Genomic DNA, 18,840 nt, shown 5'->3' on the forward strand with positions numbered 1-18,840 from the left:
TACAACCCAAGGGAAGTTTAAATATCATAGACATGAACAGTTGCACAGCGCCTTCTAGTGGTTACATAATCTTTACATTTGGCTTCTACAGTAATTGTTTTTATTATCATGTTCTCTTGCTACAACATTGTTAGTGACAATTTATGATGGATTTTTACCCCACTTTTTTGAAGCTGGTTCTGTCAGACTGGTGTGAGTGACCTGACAGTCGTAAGATCCTTCATGGTTTCTGTCGATCTTCACACTGATTCTCATCTGAAAGGTTTCATCAGCATTTGGTCTGATTCCAGAAGATGTTTGATCCTCAAGATTAATTCTGTTCAATCTAATGTTCACCTGTACACCTCTGGGGTAGAAACCAGTGGCCAGACAGACCAGAACCAGTTTACTTCGATCACCAGGAACTTTCCTCGCAAATACATGAACTTCTGGAGAACCTGGACAAGACAATTATAATGCAATTGACAAACAAACATTTACAAAGAATTTGGTTTCATCTCTGTGGTTCCTTTTGTGAAGTGAAAAATTGTATTATTGTTTTTTTTTTAATCAAATTTTATGTTTCACAGAAGAAAAGTTGACTTAATTTATAATTGATATTTTTGGGAGATTGTTCCTTTAATAATTTGGTCTTTATACTTCATAAACTAATAACTGCTGCCATGTAATCCAATGTGACCGTATAAACTTTAACTAGTAAACAAGTCACTCTCCACACTTCTGCACTATATAAAACACACATACAATGTTTTATCTATATATTCCTAGTTTAGACCAAATTAGGAGTGTTTCACAATGCAAAGGATACAAACAGATATAATCCCTAGAAAGTTAAATGCACTCAAATGAGAATATCACTAGTATTTCTGAACCTGTTCTCACCAGTGATGATTATGATGATAAATCACCTCTGAACAAACAGAGAAACAGTATAAGCTAAATGAGAACATCAGATGGGGTCGGAAAAATCAACTTAATTCAAAGGGAAAATAAGTTTATTTTTCTGACTCCAGGCAAATAATTGTTGTTGTTTTAAGCAAAAACTTTTTTCTTAGGCTATTTTTTGTTGTTGATACATTCAGAAAACAAGACTTAATATCTTTCATTTTGCTCCTTAAGTTTGTACTGGAAAACAAGACAAAAATACAAGTAAGAAAATATATATATTTTTTTTTTTGCAGTGAACACACAAATTAGTCCCTCCAGAAAAACGCGATTATGCGATCGCATGATTCAATGCATAATCAGCCAAAGTCCACATATTTATGCGGGGGTGGCATTTTTTCAAATATGCCTACGCTGCGCTTTCGCCGCATAAATTGCCGATTTCGGCGCAAAATAGGCGGGGCTTGCATGATTTCATAATCCCCGCAGTTTCGTTGCAAAAAAAGTCACATCTTAGCAGAAAGTTGAAAAATGTTGCATTTACTTCACACAAGAGCAGACATTTTCTCCTGTTGCTATGGGAACGTTATGAAGTGACGTAATTACGCGACGTGAACATCATCGAAAAGCTGTAAAACAGGAAGCATTTTATTTTTTTATATTTTATTTATTCATTTTTACAGAAGTTGTAGCATATTCCTTTTGTAAAACTGAACTTGTTTGACTCATCAATGTTTTGTAAGTTTCAGCCGTGTGTTTATTAAGGTCTGAAATAAAACAAGATGAGAACTTAAATATTCCCAGCACTTTCTGTGATGTGTTACGCTTGCTTATCATAGGAAGTAATGAGAAATGGCTCTTTACATTAATGTAGTAGCCTAGTGACAACAGGGTGTTGGGGGAATCACTTTTTTCTCTTTGTTTCATCAAACCGCAGTTTTTGAAAGTTCCCGCAGTTTTTGTAAGTTCCCGCAATTTCATCACATAAAATTGCATAAATATCCCGCATATTCCATCGCATTTTTTAAGAAAACGTGCCGCATAATCAAGGATTTTGGCCCGCAACAATCACAAAAAACTCCTCATTTTTCTGGAAGGACTGACAAAATACAGGAGCTAATTACACTGATCTGATCAGAACTTACTCCTAATTGTGTTGATAAATATGATGATCCAGTCACTGCAGATCTTGAGGTAACGCTCGATGAACTGGTTTTGTCTAGTTTGACGATCCCATTTATCTTTGGTTTCTTTGGCTTTGGGGTTTTTACCAATCCACTGCATAGTGTCAGAATTGGTAGAAACATAAGTTCCATCAAATCCATAATCATCAAAGACAGTCAGATTCACTGATCCATCAGGAAGTTTATCCAGTTCACAGCCAATTATTCTCTGAAGAACATGAAGCTCTACAATCACAGAACAACACTCATGAGAAACACACACACACACACACACACACACACACACACACACACACACACACACACACACACACACACACACACACACACACACACACACACACACACACACTGTTTGGAGTCAGTATTATAAAATGAAAAAAATGAATACTTTTATACATCAGGAACGCATTAAATTGAAGTGAAAGTAAGAACATTTATAAAGTTTGCATGTTTTAAATTGTTTTGCCGTTTATACATTTAGCCTAATATATTTAGATTATTATTTTTTATCTATTTTGAGATTTTGAGTTATTATAGAGAAATGCATGTTTCACTTGTTCAAGTCTTTGTATAGAATGTTTATTTTTGTATTTCGATTAAGTAATACTATTTGTAACAACATGAACATAAAGAAAATAACATTACCACTTATAGTCAAATATGAAAACACGTTTACACATTTATTAATATTTTAAACATTAGGCCTATATATTGATACATATATTAAGCATTAATATAAATTAAAAAGTTGATTATCGTTGAACAAACAATGAGCTATTGGATTTGTATACAGTACGGTTGAAAAAAGTTATTTAAAAGGTATTGTCATTAAATATTGTAGGCCTACATATCGACCCAATCAAACACTCACCAGGACACTCTGCTAACAGTGGACAGTTTGAAAGTTTGGACAGCTGATCTAGGTACCAGTCTCTGGATTCAGGAGGTTCTCCAGGAGCTTCGGTCCAGTCAGTCAGATTCTCTCTTCTCCAGACTCGTTCTTCATTACTGTAGTGAGCGATCTGTTTATCATCAGACTCACACACAGCACTGAACACAGGGAATGAGTCTGTTTTGGTCAGGGCTGTAAACTCGTAGCGAAGGTAATGTCTTTCTAAAGAAAATAAAAACCACAAACAACAATGAAAACAGGTCGAGACATATTTTCTTCTATCAGGTGATTTGTAAAATAACAGGCGACCATGGTTGCTAGAACTTCCTAAATAAATTCCTAAAAACAAATTCAAATGGTTTATAGTAGACCAGCCTACTTTGCAGGTCGAATTTCTGCTAAGCACACAAATCAAATTAAGTGTTTACCTTAAGTTTTTAAGTGCTTACCTTGATTCCCATCGCTTTGAGAAAAGAATAAAAAAATGAGCAAACACAATTTTATGTCTATAGGCAAGATATTTTCAATCATTTTGTCAGTTATATTTCAGACACGTTCCCGTGTGTCTATAAGCGGATTATATGCGTCTTCCTGTGACTGATGCTGCATCACTGACTGCTTGATGAAATTAAACTTTCGTTTTCATTACTGACTGCGGTTTCGGTAAAAGTACACCTACAAAAGTAAAAACAAAGAAAAAAAGTCGTTGTCAAAAACATATTTTTTGAAGCTCTTGAAAACACTTTTGACATCCTCGCTAGATTGAGAACATAAACTGTAACGGTTCAGCATTTAATAGTCAACGCACATGTCCAAACGGGGAAAAACAATAACATATTATATAAACAATGTAAAAGCTTCATGTATTGTTGTTTCTCCAGCAGGGAGCAGTATATGACCGAAAAACTCTTCATGAGACTCAAGATTATTGTCGACATGTTTGCAGGCAGCACAATTTACTTCCATAATTTGACATTTTGATTCAGTTGACGAATACCAGCAATCAAGTCAAACTGTTTAGTAGGTGAAGCTGGTAATGCTGTTTGTGGAGTTGCTTCATCCTCTTCTGCTGAGATCTGAAGAGATTTTAATATATTCTTTAACTTCAGTTGATTTCATCTCAGGCTGTGACTGGAAGACAGTTGTAGTTCTTGTGTTTCTGCTCATCTCTTTTTACTGTTCTGTTTTTTCCTTTAGTTATTCTGCTTAACACGCTTGTTGAGGCTGAGATCACTCTAATATACACAGATTTTAAGGCCTATACTTGTGGTCCAGATCTGGCAAACAGGAGCGGAGCGCCAAACTGCTTCATTACATGTGTTACGAGTGTCAGGTGTGGGTCGACTGGGCTTTTATACCACTTTTTATTACAACAGAAAAAACAGAATTGCTTTTCAAAGCAAAACTGAAAACCTATGTCTCTTTGGGAAGGTTTATGATTCCTGAGTCTAAATGGAGCTGATGTACACATCGAAATACGTGTTTTTTCTTGTATGGCGGATGTACAGCATGCTGTTGAATGTTCATATGTTTAGGTCTTTTATCAGAACTTTTTTTTTTATGTTGTTCAGCACAATGGTGGACAAGGATATATCCTTCCATTTCCAGATCTAGCTATCAAATCTTGATCAAATGATCAATGATCTATGATCAAATCTTTTTTTGCATACAGTAAAAGTGCTTTAATTACAGAATAACAGAAAAAAAGAAACAAACAGAATAGCATCTTCTGAATAATTTGTGAAAACTGCAAAATAATCATTTTTTCTGCAAATAGTTTTAAAAGTTGTTTTCTTTGACTATCGAACACTGTATTCAAATGAGCTGAAATGTCTGATTATCAGTGAAGATCTTCGAACCTAAACTCACCATAAAGGAGACAGCCCTAAACACAGCTCTATGGGTGAGGAATGCACAATAGCAATCAATTTACTTTCTACCAGATTTAATTTGATTTGTTTATTGTTCCTATTCTTTTTCAGTATCTTAGTGACAGACGACAGAGATACAACAGCAAATGACACGGACAAACACACAGTGTTTGAATTGTACAATGTGTGGAATACATAAATGTTTCCTTTCTTTTGAAAAAATTGTATGATTGAGTTCCTGAGAGTGTAACGCTGTCACATTGATCTTATCTATATTTGCCGCTTAACATTTCAAATGCATCTCCTCAGAACACTTTTGTTAGGACAACTGATGTGATCCTGATGCTTTGACATGTTTAAAACACACTCGCTGAACTGAGGATCTGTGTATTCCTGCGCAATAAGCATTATATCTCATCTGACCTGATACAGCAGATTACACACTATAAAAACATCTTGAGTTCATAAATATCATGTTCTTGTAAATGCTTATGCCAAACTGCAATGATCACATATTGTCACATTTTATACAAATTATGGAAAATACCGTACCATGTAGTCTGTGTTATCAAATTAAATTAAAACAGTGAAAATAATCAATAACCATCATAATAATCACTTTCACATTGTTCACATGTTTCTCCCTCATATACTGTCAAACTGTAAATTCATTTTTTTTAAATCTTTTAAAAAGGATATTTAAAAAACAAGAGATTTAAAGCAATGATCATGTTGAATTATTCTATTCTCACCATGTTTTTGTAGATGCAGTAACCAATCACGACGAGAGCTAGAACTGCTTCAATTCCTGCTATAGCAAGACATTGTGTTTCACTGTCAACATATCTTCCATCTGCAGAATGAAGAAAAAAATAATGCTGCATAAATGCTTTTAAACTGTTGAACAGAGTTTGACCTAAATTATTTATGGCAATTACACTACATTATTTAAAGGGCTCATGAAATGGAAAATCAAAATGTCCTTGATATTTACACACAGAAGACGTTACTATACAATAAAAACATACTGTAAGTATCACACTTCAAAGCTAACGGCCAAGTTTTCTATCCTTCTAAACATCAGGATATCCTTCCAAGAGTTGGAAATATTTGCAAATATTTGGAATTTTTAATGCATTCTAAGTTCATAAGCTAAACTCCAGAAAACAATAATCAGAAAATACATTTCATGGCCCTTTAATTACATTAAAAACATCAACACTACTCCTTTTTTCCACTGATACTGATTTAAATTCAATCTTCATAATTGTAGAAGTGGAAAAAAATCTGATATTTTCTGTAAAATTAGTTGTATTTACAGTGTAGGATTATGCCGTTCCAATCTCCTAGACCACATACAAACATTGCAAAATCAGCCTTTTATGATTTATGCTATTTTTAGAACAAAAACTTTATAAACAACTGATACATATAATGTATATACCTGTACATAATAAAAATGTATAATAATGTGGCATTATATACAAGCAAAGGAAAGTTTAAACATAATGGCAGGAAGTATTCTGGGAATATAAATCCCGATAACTGATACGAGGAGTTGGTCACTCTTGGGTCAGTAAACCTCCTTCTGAGTTTCATCACTTCGTATCTGATTCCTCCTCCTGAAACAACAACAGAGAATCATGTTACGTGTAACACATATTATATGTTCTCGATCCTTTGAAATATTCAAGAAACTGTCAAATGTAAAATATCTGATACCTATTTTATCTAAATATAAAGGAACATGATAAAAAGTGACCGTCATAATTAAGTATTCATACTAAAACAGAGTTGTCACCAATTAGAAATGGATGAATGAACAAAAATTAAAGCCTTAAACAAACTACATTTCTTGCCGAACATAAGAACACTGTATTTTCAGAATCAAACAAATTAAAAAAACATTTCATTTCTATTGGTTAATTTTCTATCATGTCGCGGATACCGTATATACATACGTATATACATGTATATATACAATATATACATATAAAATAGTCCCTATGACATTCTGTGCCATAAGGTCTTCTGAAGTCATTTGAAAATTTTATGTGCAGAAATTTGTGCTGAAATTTAATTCAGTTATTACAAAAATGTGCACAAATTGTAAAAAAACAAAAACTAAACAGGTATACAGAACTGGACACGCCTCTTCGCGAGTCTGATTCAATCAGAGTCGACCTCGTCAGAGCGTCTCCGTCATGTGACACAAATACAAATGAGTGATACATTTGACTTCTGTTATTTTCACTTTTTGATTTAGTTTTATCATCACTATTGTGTGGATGGTGAAGTTTCTCTAAATATGCCATGTGATTGAAACATAATTCATTCATGATCATTTAAAAAAGTTAAAAACATAAAAAACACCTAAAAAATAGAGATTTTAAAGCACTTAGAAGCAGCGAGTCAGATATTCAGCTTCAGTGTGTATATGGTTTATAAAAATACAAACACTTTCACTTCACAAATAATCAAATAAATTTATAATTTTTTATAGTTTTTAAACAAATGTAATGTACACAATTTAAAAAAAACTTTCTGTTTTTTAAATAAATGTTGCTGGTCACTGAACTTGTATATATTGGTGTGCCGAAGAATTATATCCTTCAACTCTTTAACAAAGTTGAATTGAATGAAATATAAATGTAAATTAATCAATATCAGTCTCTGCCCTAAAGACACGTGTGTAAAAGTCATCAGACGATATTTTTACAGTAGTTTAATAATAGGGGTGCAACGGATCAAAAAACTCACGGTTCGGATCGTTTCTCGGATCAGAGTAACGGATCGGATCATTTTTCGGATCAGCAAAAAAAATAAAAAATAAATGGCCTCATGTCTGCACCTATAAACACACCGATAGTTAGGCCTGTCACGATTACAAATTTTGCTGGACGGTAAATTGTCCAAGAAATTATTGCGATAAACGATAATATTGATAATAAACGATAATATTGTCGTTCTGAGACCATTTTCATCTAAAATAATGATAATGGCATAATAATGCAGGTATAGCTTTTCAAAGATCAATAAACTTTTATTTCTAAAGACTATTTAACACTGAAAACATCTTAAATATCCGCAATAAATGAACAAAACAACCAAAAACAATAAAAGCAAGGGACTCTCATTCTCTGTTAACAAAAAATGCATGTCTTGTCTTACCAATGTGTGACTTACGTTCACACTGAGAATCATATGCATCATGTACTGTGTGAGCATGCGTCTCATATGAGTATGTGCGCTAGTTTGTGTGTGTGCTCGCGTCTCATATGAGTATGTGCGCGGAGAGTTTGTGAGTGTGTGCGCTCGCGTCTCATTGAGTTTGTGCGCGAGTTTCTGTGTGTGTGTGCTCGCGTCTCATATGAGTATGTGCGTGGAGAGTTTGTGTGTGCGCGCGCGCGTCTCATATGATTATGTGCGTGGAGAGTTTGTGTGCGCGCATCTCGCGTGTGTAGAGTTTGCGTCTTTGTGCATTTCATATGTTGTTTGAGCATTCAGCAGTACATGTATGTTTGACTACTTAGTATGTGTATGCAAGTGTTTCATATATGTGTGCGTGAATGAAGTTTGATTTAAGCCCTAGATGGCACCTTATATGAGGGAGAGAGAGAGCGCTCGCAAGAGAGAGAGAGAGAGAGAGGGACGAGCGAGGGGTAGTGCTGCGCGAATGCCGTTTGTGATGGCTTTAGCCCAGTCTAATTGTGCAACAAGGGGCTGCTTAAATGCTGCAGTGATAAGCGGTTGTTGAGCAGCCTTAGTTTTCACTCCTGTCAGTGAAACATCTGGGTGATGTCGCTTCAAATGCGTGGCCATGCTGCCACAGTGCCTACACATTGTCACGGTTTTATCCACTAACCTCTTTCCTTCATCATTATATTTGACAGGGAAGCCAAAATGCTCCCATACAGGGGATTTAAATGACGCGGGGCGTTCAAGCTCCTCCGTTCCTCCGCTCGCCATGACCACGCTGTGTGTGGACTGAACATGCGCACAACTTTTTTTTTTTTTTCATAAATCAATCCGCGGATCACGTGTGTGCCGAACCGAAGATATTAGGCTTGTTCGACTTGAACCGGCGCTGCACAGACCGATCGGTTGATGACATCAGAGTACCGCGAGAGGGATTAGAGAGCAGACGGCTCCTTATGCTTTTGAATCGCTCTCGCGGTACTTTGATGTCATCAACCGATCGGTCTGTGCAACGCTGGTTCAAGTCGAACAAGCCTATTGATCCGAACGGATCACGGATCAATGATGATCCGTTGCACCACTATTTAATAAACAGCTTCACCTGAGATTGTCAAATACAGCAGGATTAATATTTCATCTCCAGATAGTCAAAGATGCACCAAAAACTATTAAAGCTGTGACAGTTAAACATGAAGTGAACACACTGAGTTACATAGACAGCATTTCTGGGCATCATAGTCTCAAAGCCTAGTGATTTGCTTATTACATATTATATATTCTATCTAACATGTGTTTATATGAGCGGATAGAAATATCTGATATTAGTGAAGATCTTCATAAGCATCATATTTCACCATATCCAGTACATAAACACTCACACTCAAGACTCATTTATTTCTTAATATTGCACATTTAACACATATTGTCCAAGAGGCTTTATTTACAGTATGCATTTGACAGACACTTTTACCAGTATCACACTTTTAGCTGTACATTTGATCAATATTGAACATGTTCCCTGGGAATCAAACCCATGATCTTGTGTTTGCTAATAATCATGATTAGCAAAATTACAGGAACACTATAAGGACATCTTAATATAATCTAGTCATGATGCAGCAGCATAATAAAGTAAACGTTACAAAGAATATTATTAAAAAAAGACAAAGACAAATATGCTTTTCTACACTCATAACAACATGTTTTACACAGACTAAAAAACTGAAAAGAAAATGAGTGAGCTGACAGTATTTAAACACATCATCTGAAAGGAAGGACGTTGATTCCAGTGGAAGATCATCACATAAAATCAGCCTGTAGACTTTAACCGTAATGCTAAAAGTTTAAACAATCACGATAATGACACTTAGTATATTAATGACACAGATCATGTATTGAGTCGTGTAAGAGAAGAGGCTGAGGTGAGGAATGTGAAGTAACAATGATGAACAAACACTATCTAGTGATTTAACTAGTTTTAACATGTCCAATTTTTATTTGTTTATGATTTCATAATTATTTAAATAAAAATATTAAACCACAAATGTAAAAATATTAGATCTAAAGTATTTTTTCTGATCCCAGTGCTGAAAATAATAATAATAATAAATATTAAATAATAATAATAAGTATTAAAAGTCTCATTTTATCAGAGAGTTTTACATGGGGTTTCTGGGATGTATGATAGATTTCTGCCTGGTAACAGCTGAACGTAACGGCCAATAATAGCATTTTAGTTTAGCATATTATTTAATAGCAATATAAGAAATGTAATACTAATTATTGATTAATTTTTTTTTTCCACATTATGATTTACTACAAGGTAAAATAATGAGATAAAAAATATCTTGGCTTTGCAATTTATAATTCTGTTAGGTGATGAGTTTGAGTTTTATGTTAAAAACTTTTAATAATTCACTGTTAGTGTGACTTCTGTTGAGTGTAACACTGTGAAACTGATCTGTGTTTGACCGGTTTAACAAGCGTTTCAAATGTGTTTGCTGTTTCACTTTTGATCAGATCACAGAAAACAGAAGCATTTTAAACTCTCAAATGCACTTCTATATACAGTGGATAGTATAAGTGAACACACCCATGCTAAAGTTGACTAAAAAGAGGAATAAAAAATCATCTTTTGGAAATTGATCTTAATGCCTTAATTTAAAAAATGAGGAGAAATCCAACCTTTAAGGACATCAATTTTCTTTGTGAATGAATAATGTATCGTAAATAAATAAATGTTCTTCCTTAAAATACAGATTGCGTAAGTCAGGACACCCCTATGTTAAATTCACATAGAGGCTGCAGTTTTTATTTTTTAAGGCCAGATATTTCATGGATCCAGGATACTATATATCCCGATAAAGTTTCCTTGGCCTTTGGAATTAAAAAATCCCACATCATCACATTCCCTTCATCATACCTAAAGATTGGCATTGGTAAAACACCAATTCACAACTGACTACTGTCCATTTGACTGAAACTACATTTTATGTAAAACATTATCATGTGATCTCGACCCTTTGAAATGTTTCAACAGACTCTCAAATGTCAAATGTGTCGTATTTCTACCAACCACAATTAACATAAACAGGAACTGTCATTTTGTTAATAAATCAGAGCTGACTCAGGTTAGAAAATGCTGATGGAAAACACAGAAAACAAACAGCGTTTTTTGCAGAACAGAGCTGGATAATGAGAATACAGTGTGTGCATTCAGAATGAACGAACACGAGAAACATTTCATTTAAACCTGTAAACCTGTTCACGTCTCAGTGTGTGTAGATCCATTAGTATTGAGCTCATGATGATTCAATTCCGCACACGCTGTATTGGCCATCGATTTCTGATAACTCACTGCACCGTTAGCGGAAGAATTTCTCTCCTGACCTAAAGATACAGTATAAAATGGATATTATGTTATTGTAAACATATAATTATATTTATAACTTCTTTTGTTTGATAAATATTATAAATAACTTTTCCTTGTAGTCTGTGGTCAAATGAAATCCAAATCATGAAAAAAAATCACCATGTTCACATATTTCTACCATCATATACTGCCAACTGTCCATACATTTCACAATGTCTTTAAACAATGATATATAACCAAACCAAAGATTTAAAGTTACAATGATCATGCAGAATATTTATAACCCACCATTTCTTCTTCTCCTTTTGAAGATGAAGCAACCAACCAGAGAGAGAACTGCAACTACAACTACAACTGCTATAACTCCAACAATCCATGTATAATGTGTTTCACAGTCAATACAAGTTTCATCTGCAGAGTGAAAATAAAAATAAACAATAATTAAAATCAAACTAATATATATTTTTAAAAAATGTTTTATATCAACATCACAAACTATTAAACTGAGTTGAGGCACTTTAATTGTTTGTGGCCAGCAGCATTAATCCATATCAGCATTATCATGTCCTCCTGTTACAAATACACTGTAAAAAATTAGTGTAATTTTAACGGTAAAAGACGGTGAAAAACTGTTAATTGGTTAACTGACAGTTTCCGTACTATATATGATGAATAACATCTCTGGTTACTGGTGTAACCTATGTTCTCTGAATATGGAACGAGACGCTGTGTAGCTTAGACGCGGTGAGAACGCCCTCTGGGTGTGCCAATTGTCTGAAGCCCATATAGAATCATGCCAATTCATTGGCTGACGGCGCGGGCGCCGCCTCGACGCTCTTACGTCGTCATATTATATTAGCGCGCGCGCCATCTGCTCCTCAGATTTCTCTGCCGAAAAAGGAAGCTTGTCGGCAGCGCGAGGAGCTTGGCAGCGAACGCAGCGTCTCGTTCGCTATTCAGAGAACATAGGTTACACCAGTAACCAGAGACGTTCTCTTTCATAGGTTCACTCAACGCTGCGTAGCTTAGACACAGTGGGAACGAAATACCAAACTCGCCAAGCTAAGCGCTGAACGAGATGTAGCATGGAGGTCACTCTGAAATGGCTTGGCCCTCTGTGTGAAAGTGATTCAGTATGTAGTTGTGCTTACATCCCATTGTTTGTTTGAATGTAATTGTATATATGTTTTAAATTGTTTTATTCTACTGTTTGTGAAGCACCTTGGGCAACGTCTGTTGTATTATGTGTGCTATATAATAAATTTAAAAAAGCGCTGCCGTAACTAGTACAACAACCAGATAAAACACATGACTGGTTCAAGCAGACAAAACATGGGAACCTGGAGCCATGTCGAGATCCAAACTGTAGAATCTGACAAAAGTGTGCGGAGAGGACCAGCCTGCCGCCCCACAAATGTCTTCCAGGAGGACCCCTCTAAAACGTGCTTGAGAGGAAGCCACACTTCTGGTGGAATGTGGCCTGATGCTAAGAGGTGAAGGCAGACCTCGCAGCTCATATGCCATTGAAATAGCCTCTGTAACCCAGTGGGAAATTCTCTGCTTCGATGCGGCAAGGCCGCGGTGGCCCGCACCGAAACATATTAAGAGCTGACTAGATTTTCTCCAACTGCTAGAGCGATCTACATAGAACTTCAACGCTCGGACAGGGCAGAGCAAATGAAGCTTCCCGTCTTCCTCAGAAACAAAAGGATGGAAAGAGTGAAGGTTGACAACCTGAGAGCAAAACGATGTGGAAAATACTTTGGGCACATATCCTGCCCTTGGTCTTAAAGTCACCTTGACCAGACCAGCAGTCCATACATGTCTCGCTAACAGAAAAAGCTTCCAAATCCCCAACCCGCTTCAAAGAAGTCAAAGCTAATAAAAGAGTAACCTTGAGATTCAGAATCTGCTCCGGAGCTGACTCCAAGGGCTCAAAGGGAGCCTCTGTTAAGCCCTCCTGGACGACTGACGACTCCAGGGGAGCGTGCTGGTTTCAGGCGCGTAACCCTGCGCATAAATGGTGAGACTAGCCTTAGTTTGCCCAGGGGGATCTCATCCGACTCTCTATGAGCTGGAATAGCAGCAACGTATACTCTTAGAGTGGTAGCGGCCGCTCCAGAAGCAAAGACCAAAGCTCAAAGCTAGCGGCCTCTGATGGGCCATACGCATAGCTTCCAAATGTCGGGGCGAGGATGCAATTTCCTGCCCTGAAGCTTGGATAATAGATCCTCCCTGACCAGAATCTTCCAGGGAGGATTTGAAAAGAGGAACCAGCTTCGAGAACCATGGCTGGGACGGCCAGAATGTGGCTACGAGTAGGAGACTGGTTCCGCTCTCCCTCACCCTGAACAGAACCGCTTGGATCAATGGCGGGAATGCATAAAGGTTTTGCATCGGCCATGGGTGGGCGAATGCATCTATTCCCAACAGTGCTAGGGGGCTCAGGGAGAACCAAAGTGGGCATTGGGACGACTCCTGTGATGCAAATGGGTCCACTTCCACCTTTCCAAACATGTTCCAAATCAGGGCTACTGTCTGACGGTTCAGCATCCACTCCCCCTACCTGAGCTTCTGTTTCAACAGAAAATGCGCTGTGAGGTTCAAGATCCCGGGGACACGGACAGCCCTCAGTGAAAGGAACTTGGCCTGAGCCCACAGGAGGAGGTGGCGCGCATGCCTGTCTAGGGTGCGTGACCGTGAGCCCCCCTGCCGGTTTACATGGGACACTACCGCCATATTGTCTGTCCTGACAATGACATGGTGCCCTTCCAGAAAAGGGAGAAAGTGTTGAAGGGCCAGGGAAACAGCTCTCAACTCCAAGCTGTTTATGTGCCAAGAGAGAGTCTCCCCAGTCCAGACCCTGCATGCTGGCCTGCCCTCGAAAACCGCACCCCAGCCGGTCATAGAGGCATCCGTCGTAATCATTTGGCGACGGAAAACAGCGACCATGCTGACCCCCTTCTGAAGAAAGAGGGGGTCCCGCCAGACTGAAAGGGCGCAGGAGCAACTGCACGACACCTTCAACAGGCGAAGAGCCGGTCCTGACGACCGGGCCCCTGAGAGCTTCATCCACCACAGAAAAGGTCTCATGTGGAGCAACCCTACTGGTAGCACAGGGGAGGCTGCGGCCATGAGACCCAGAAGCCTGCGGCAAGTGCCCACAGAAACACGATGGCCAAGCCTGAAGCGGGCCAAACATGTCACGAGACTGAAAATCCGGGCAGGAGCCAAATGGGCCTGCATCAGAACGGAATCCAGGCGCACCGCTAAGCAAACTGTGCGTTGAGCTGGGGTGAGAACACTCTTCTCTGTGTTTAACCTCAAGCCGAGATACTGAATGTGATGAAGGACAATGTCCCTGTGGTGGGTCACCAATTCCCTGGAGCTGGCTAAAAGGAGCCAATCGTCCAGGTAGTTGAGTATACGAATTCCCTGGAGCCGCAACGGGGCCAGAGCAGCATCCATACACTTTGTGAACGTCCTCGGCGCTAGAGCAAGACCAAAGGGAAGGACCTGTACTGGTAAGCCTTTACTCCAAAGGCAAATCTGAGGAACTTCCTGTGTCGACGTACAACCTGAATATGGGAATATGCATCCTTCAGGTCTACAGTCACAAACCAGTCCCCCGCACAAATTTGAGATATGATAGCTTTTAGCGTCAACATCTTGAATTTCCCTTTGTAAAGGGAGAAATACAACCGGCGGAGGTCTGGAATAGGTCGCAGACCGCCGCCCTTCTTCGGGACCAGGAAGTAACACCTGAAGAAGCCTTGCTTGACTTCTTTTGAGGGAACTTCTTCTATCGCTACCTTGAGGAGAAGGGACGAAATCCCCTGCTGTAGTACAGAAAACTAAAATGAAAAAACTGTGATATATTTTACAGTAAAATACTGTTAAGTTTTTAACCTTAGTTTTTTCTAATCAGTTATGTACATTAGGGTTTTATCTTACATTTAATGTTGTTAAAATAATGTTTACTGCATGGAAAAGCTGCTTATGATGAGCTTTGATTCATCATGTGACTCATCACCACTGTGATTGGTGGTTATCAGTGTATTACAATGATACAAAACAGATATTAGTACTTCAATATGTCGGTATATTAACATTATATCAGATAATTAAATATGTTTTTACTGTAAATTTAAGTCTGTAAAACCTAAAATGTTGCTACCATGTTTTTTACAGTACATTTCTGGCAACCACAGCTACCGTTTTATTACCGTAAATTTACAGTGTGTGTGAGTGACTTCATGAATTTTATGATGGATATTTACCCCAGTTTACTGTAACTGGTTCTGTCAGACTGCTGTGAGTGACCTGACAGTCGTAAGATCCTTCATGGTTTCTGTCGATCTTCACACTGATTCTCATCTGAAAGGTTTCATCAGCATTTGGTCTGATTCCAGAAGATGTTTGATTCTCAAGATTAATTCTGTTCAATCTAATGTTCATCTGAACATCTCTGGGGTAGAAACCAGTGGCCAGACAGACCAGAACCAGCTTACTTTCATCATCAGCAGATTTACTCACAGAGACAAAGACATCTGGAGAACCTGGAGAAGAAAATAATGATGCATAAAATTTTCTTCCAATTACAGTAGTTATGTCATGAACGCAGCATAAGCTTGTTGTTTTAGTTCAGGAGGAACTGTAAAAGGTGGTTGTGCTGCTCAGTGACTGACATCTGTCTAATAATCTCATCCCTGTTTCAATCGATCCCAACCTATTGAAGCTGGACGATGACATCAGGGTTTTATCCAGAGAGCATATATATATAAATTAACTAAATTAATAACTTTTTTACAGCAAAAATGAACCATCTCTGAACTTACTTAAGTTGAACTGTGACGCTATTTTCATGAAACAAACTTTTTTGCATTATTTTTCTGTTATCTCTGTAAAGCTGCTTTGAAATAATCTGTATTGTAAAAAGCGCTATATAAATAAACGTGACATGACTAACTTGACTATGTTATATGTTTGGATTATTGTCATATGCTTTAGCTGTTTGGATTATTTTCACTTGTACTTTACTTTTCACGAAATCCAAACGTGCTGAAAAAACTTTCGGACACTTCTCATTACAAATCGGAAGCTTGTTTCTGCCACAGAATACAAAATAAAAAAGGTAATTGCGACTTTTTATATGACAATTCTGAGAAAAAAAGTAAAAAAAATGTATATCTCACAAATCAGTACTGTACTGACTCTGAACATCCTCTTTTTAGCGAATACCAGCCGCTGCCATCGGGAAAGAGACTGAGAATGCCAATTTGTAAAAATAATAGACTGAAGCTTTCATTTGTTCCAGCCTCGATAAAACTGTTGAATATGTCCCGGAACAATGCACCTACAGTATAGCAAATTAGCAGTAGCACTTCACTGTGTTAAGCACTTCACACATCTTGTATTTTATTTTTATACGTTGTTGTGCTGTGTACATTGTTGTGTTGTGTATTGTGTTGTGTGTAATACTGTAGAACTTTGCCCAAGACAAATTTCCCTTCGGGGACAAATAAAGTTTATCCTATCCTATCCTATCCTTTCCTATCCTACACACACACATATTGCCATAAAGTAGAGTTTACTTTACACACTCACAAAGTCGCTAAATAATGTGATCTGATTAAAACTTACTCTTATATGTGTTGTTAAACGTTGAGATCCAGTCAGTACAGATCCTGAGGTAATGCTGCAGTAACTGGATGTGTCCTTTGTTATGATCCCATTCCTTTTTAGTTTCTTTGGCTTTGGGGCTTTTATCAATCCACTGTCCAGTGTCATAATTAAAGGATATAAAATCTTCTCCATCAAATGCATAATTATTAAAGACAGTCAGATTCACTGATCCATCAGGAAGTTTCTCCAGTTCACAGCCAATCATTCTCTGAAGAACATGAAGCTCTACAATCACAGAACAACACTCATGAGAAACTTACAGTAAATATAATGTCTGATATTTAATACGAGTAAAGCATGAATCTCACCAGAACACTGTGTGTCTGTGCAGTTTGACAGTTTGTACAGCTTATTTTTGTACCAGTCTCTATAATCATATGAATTTACAGAAGTTTCAGTCAGAATATCTCCTATCCAGGCTTCAGTGTCGTTACAGTAATGAGAGATCTGTCCATCATCACACAGAACCAGAGAACTGAAATTAAACGGGTCTGCTTTGGTCATCATGGCCGTCATCATGTAGTGGAGATAGTGTCTCTCTGAGGAACATATAAAACACAAACAACAATGAAAACACTTTACTGGGGCAAAAATTCTTACCAATAGGGTGCCATATTGAATATACTAATTTAATTAAATTACAGACTTTTGATAAGCTAAGTGCACTAAGCCATATTGCAATTTTTGGTTCTAGTTCAATATACAGATGCTTTGCCAAAGCAGTGGTACAAAACACAATGTAAGAGACCTTTTATGCTATCATGAAAAGTGAAAATATATTTTCGGTTCATAATAAAAATGCTACAGTCTATGTAATTAATGGAAAACGTCTCAGGTTACGTCTGTAACCATAGTTCCCTGAGAAAGGGAACGAGACGATGCGTCGAACGCTTTGGGAACGCCCCTGGCGTGAATGCGTCTGAAGCATCTATGTAAACTAGTCCAATGGAAAGAATGAGCGTCACGGACGGGTGACGTCATGACCAGGAAGGGATAAATGCACATCCGGTGCAAACCGGCATTAGCTTCGAAAAATTGCCGAAGCAAGCAGATCACAGGGATGCAGGAAGTATAGCAGGGTGACGCATCGTCTGGTTCCCTTTCTCAGGGAACTATGGTTACAGACGTAACCTGAGACGTTCCCTATCGAGGGAACTCGCGATGCGTTGAACACTTTGGGAACGAGAATACCCAAAACAGCAGACTTACAAGTAACTGAGTGTCAGACTGTTGTAGCTAAGCACTAAGCACCTGAGAACCTGGGGCAGCATCCAGGTCTAAGCTGTAAAACCTAACGAATGTGAGCGGTGAGGACCAGCCTGCCGCATCACAAACGTCTTGAAGAGAAACCCCAAATAATAAGGCTTTAGAAGCCGCCATTCCCCTAGTAGAGTGAGCTGTGACCGCAAAAGGACACGGCTGGTCAGAATACTCGTATGCAAGTGAAATAGCCTCAACTATCCACCATAAAAGGTCTCTAACATTGTGTTTTGGCAGGTGGGGGAAACCGAAAGGGCCTGAAGATCTCCAACTCTCTTTAGGGATGAAATAGCTAGCAGAAAGACAGTCTTAAGGGTAAGAAATATCTCTGAAAACGAATCTAAGGGCTCGAATAGAGCCCTAGACAGGCCTTCTAGTACTATAGCAAGATCCCAAGCTGGCACCTTAGTGCGAATTGCAGGCCTCAGCCTCAGTGTGCCACGAAGGAAACGTGTAATCAGGGGGTCTCGACCCAAAGATGTATCCCCC

General features: G+C 37.9%; 1 protein-coding gene across 1 annotated transcript; it reads right to left on the minus strand.

Moving 5' to 3' along the window:
• Positions 1-141: 141 nt before the first annotated feature.
• On the minus strand, positions 142-8,804 carry LOC143751419 (zinc-alpha-2-glycoprotein-like). The gene is made up of 5 exons (XM_077244003.1): positions 8,701-8,804; positions 3,414-3,427; positions 2,944-3,186; positions 2,031-2,294; positions 142-437 (listed from the first exon to the last, which is right to left on the minus strand). Exons 1-5 carry the CDS (start codon positions 8,802-8,804, stop codon positions 142-144), a joined length of 921 nt encoding a protein of 306 aa, XP_077100118.1.
• Positions 8,805-18,840: the final 10,036 nt, after the last annotated feature.

The sequence above is a fragment of the Siphateles boraxobius genome, unplaced genomic scaffold (genome assembly GCF_051911475.1).
Source record: "Siphateles boraxobius isolate OS27281-9 unplaced genomic scaffold, OSU_SipBor_1 256, whole genome shotgun sequence".
Classification (NCBI taxonomy): Eukaryota; Metazoa; Chordata; class Actinopteri; order Cypriniformes; family Leuciscidae; genus Siphateles; species Siphateles boraxobius.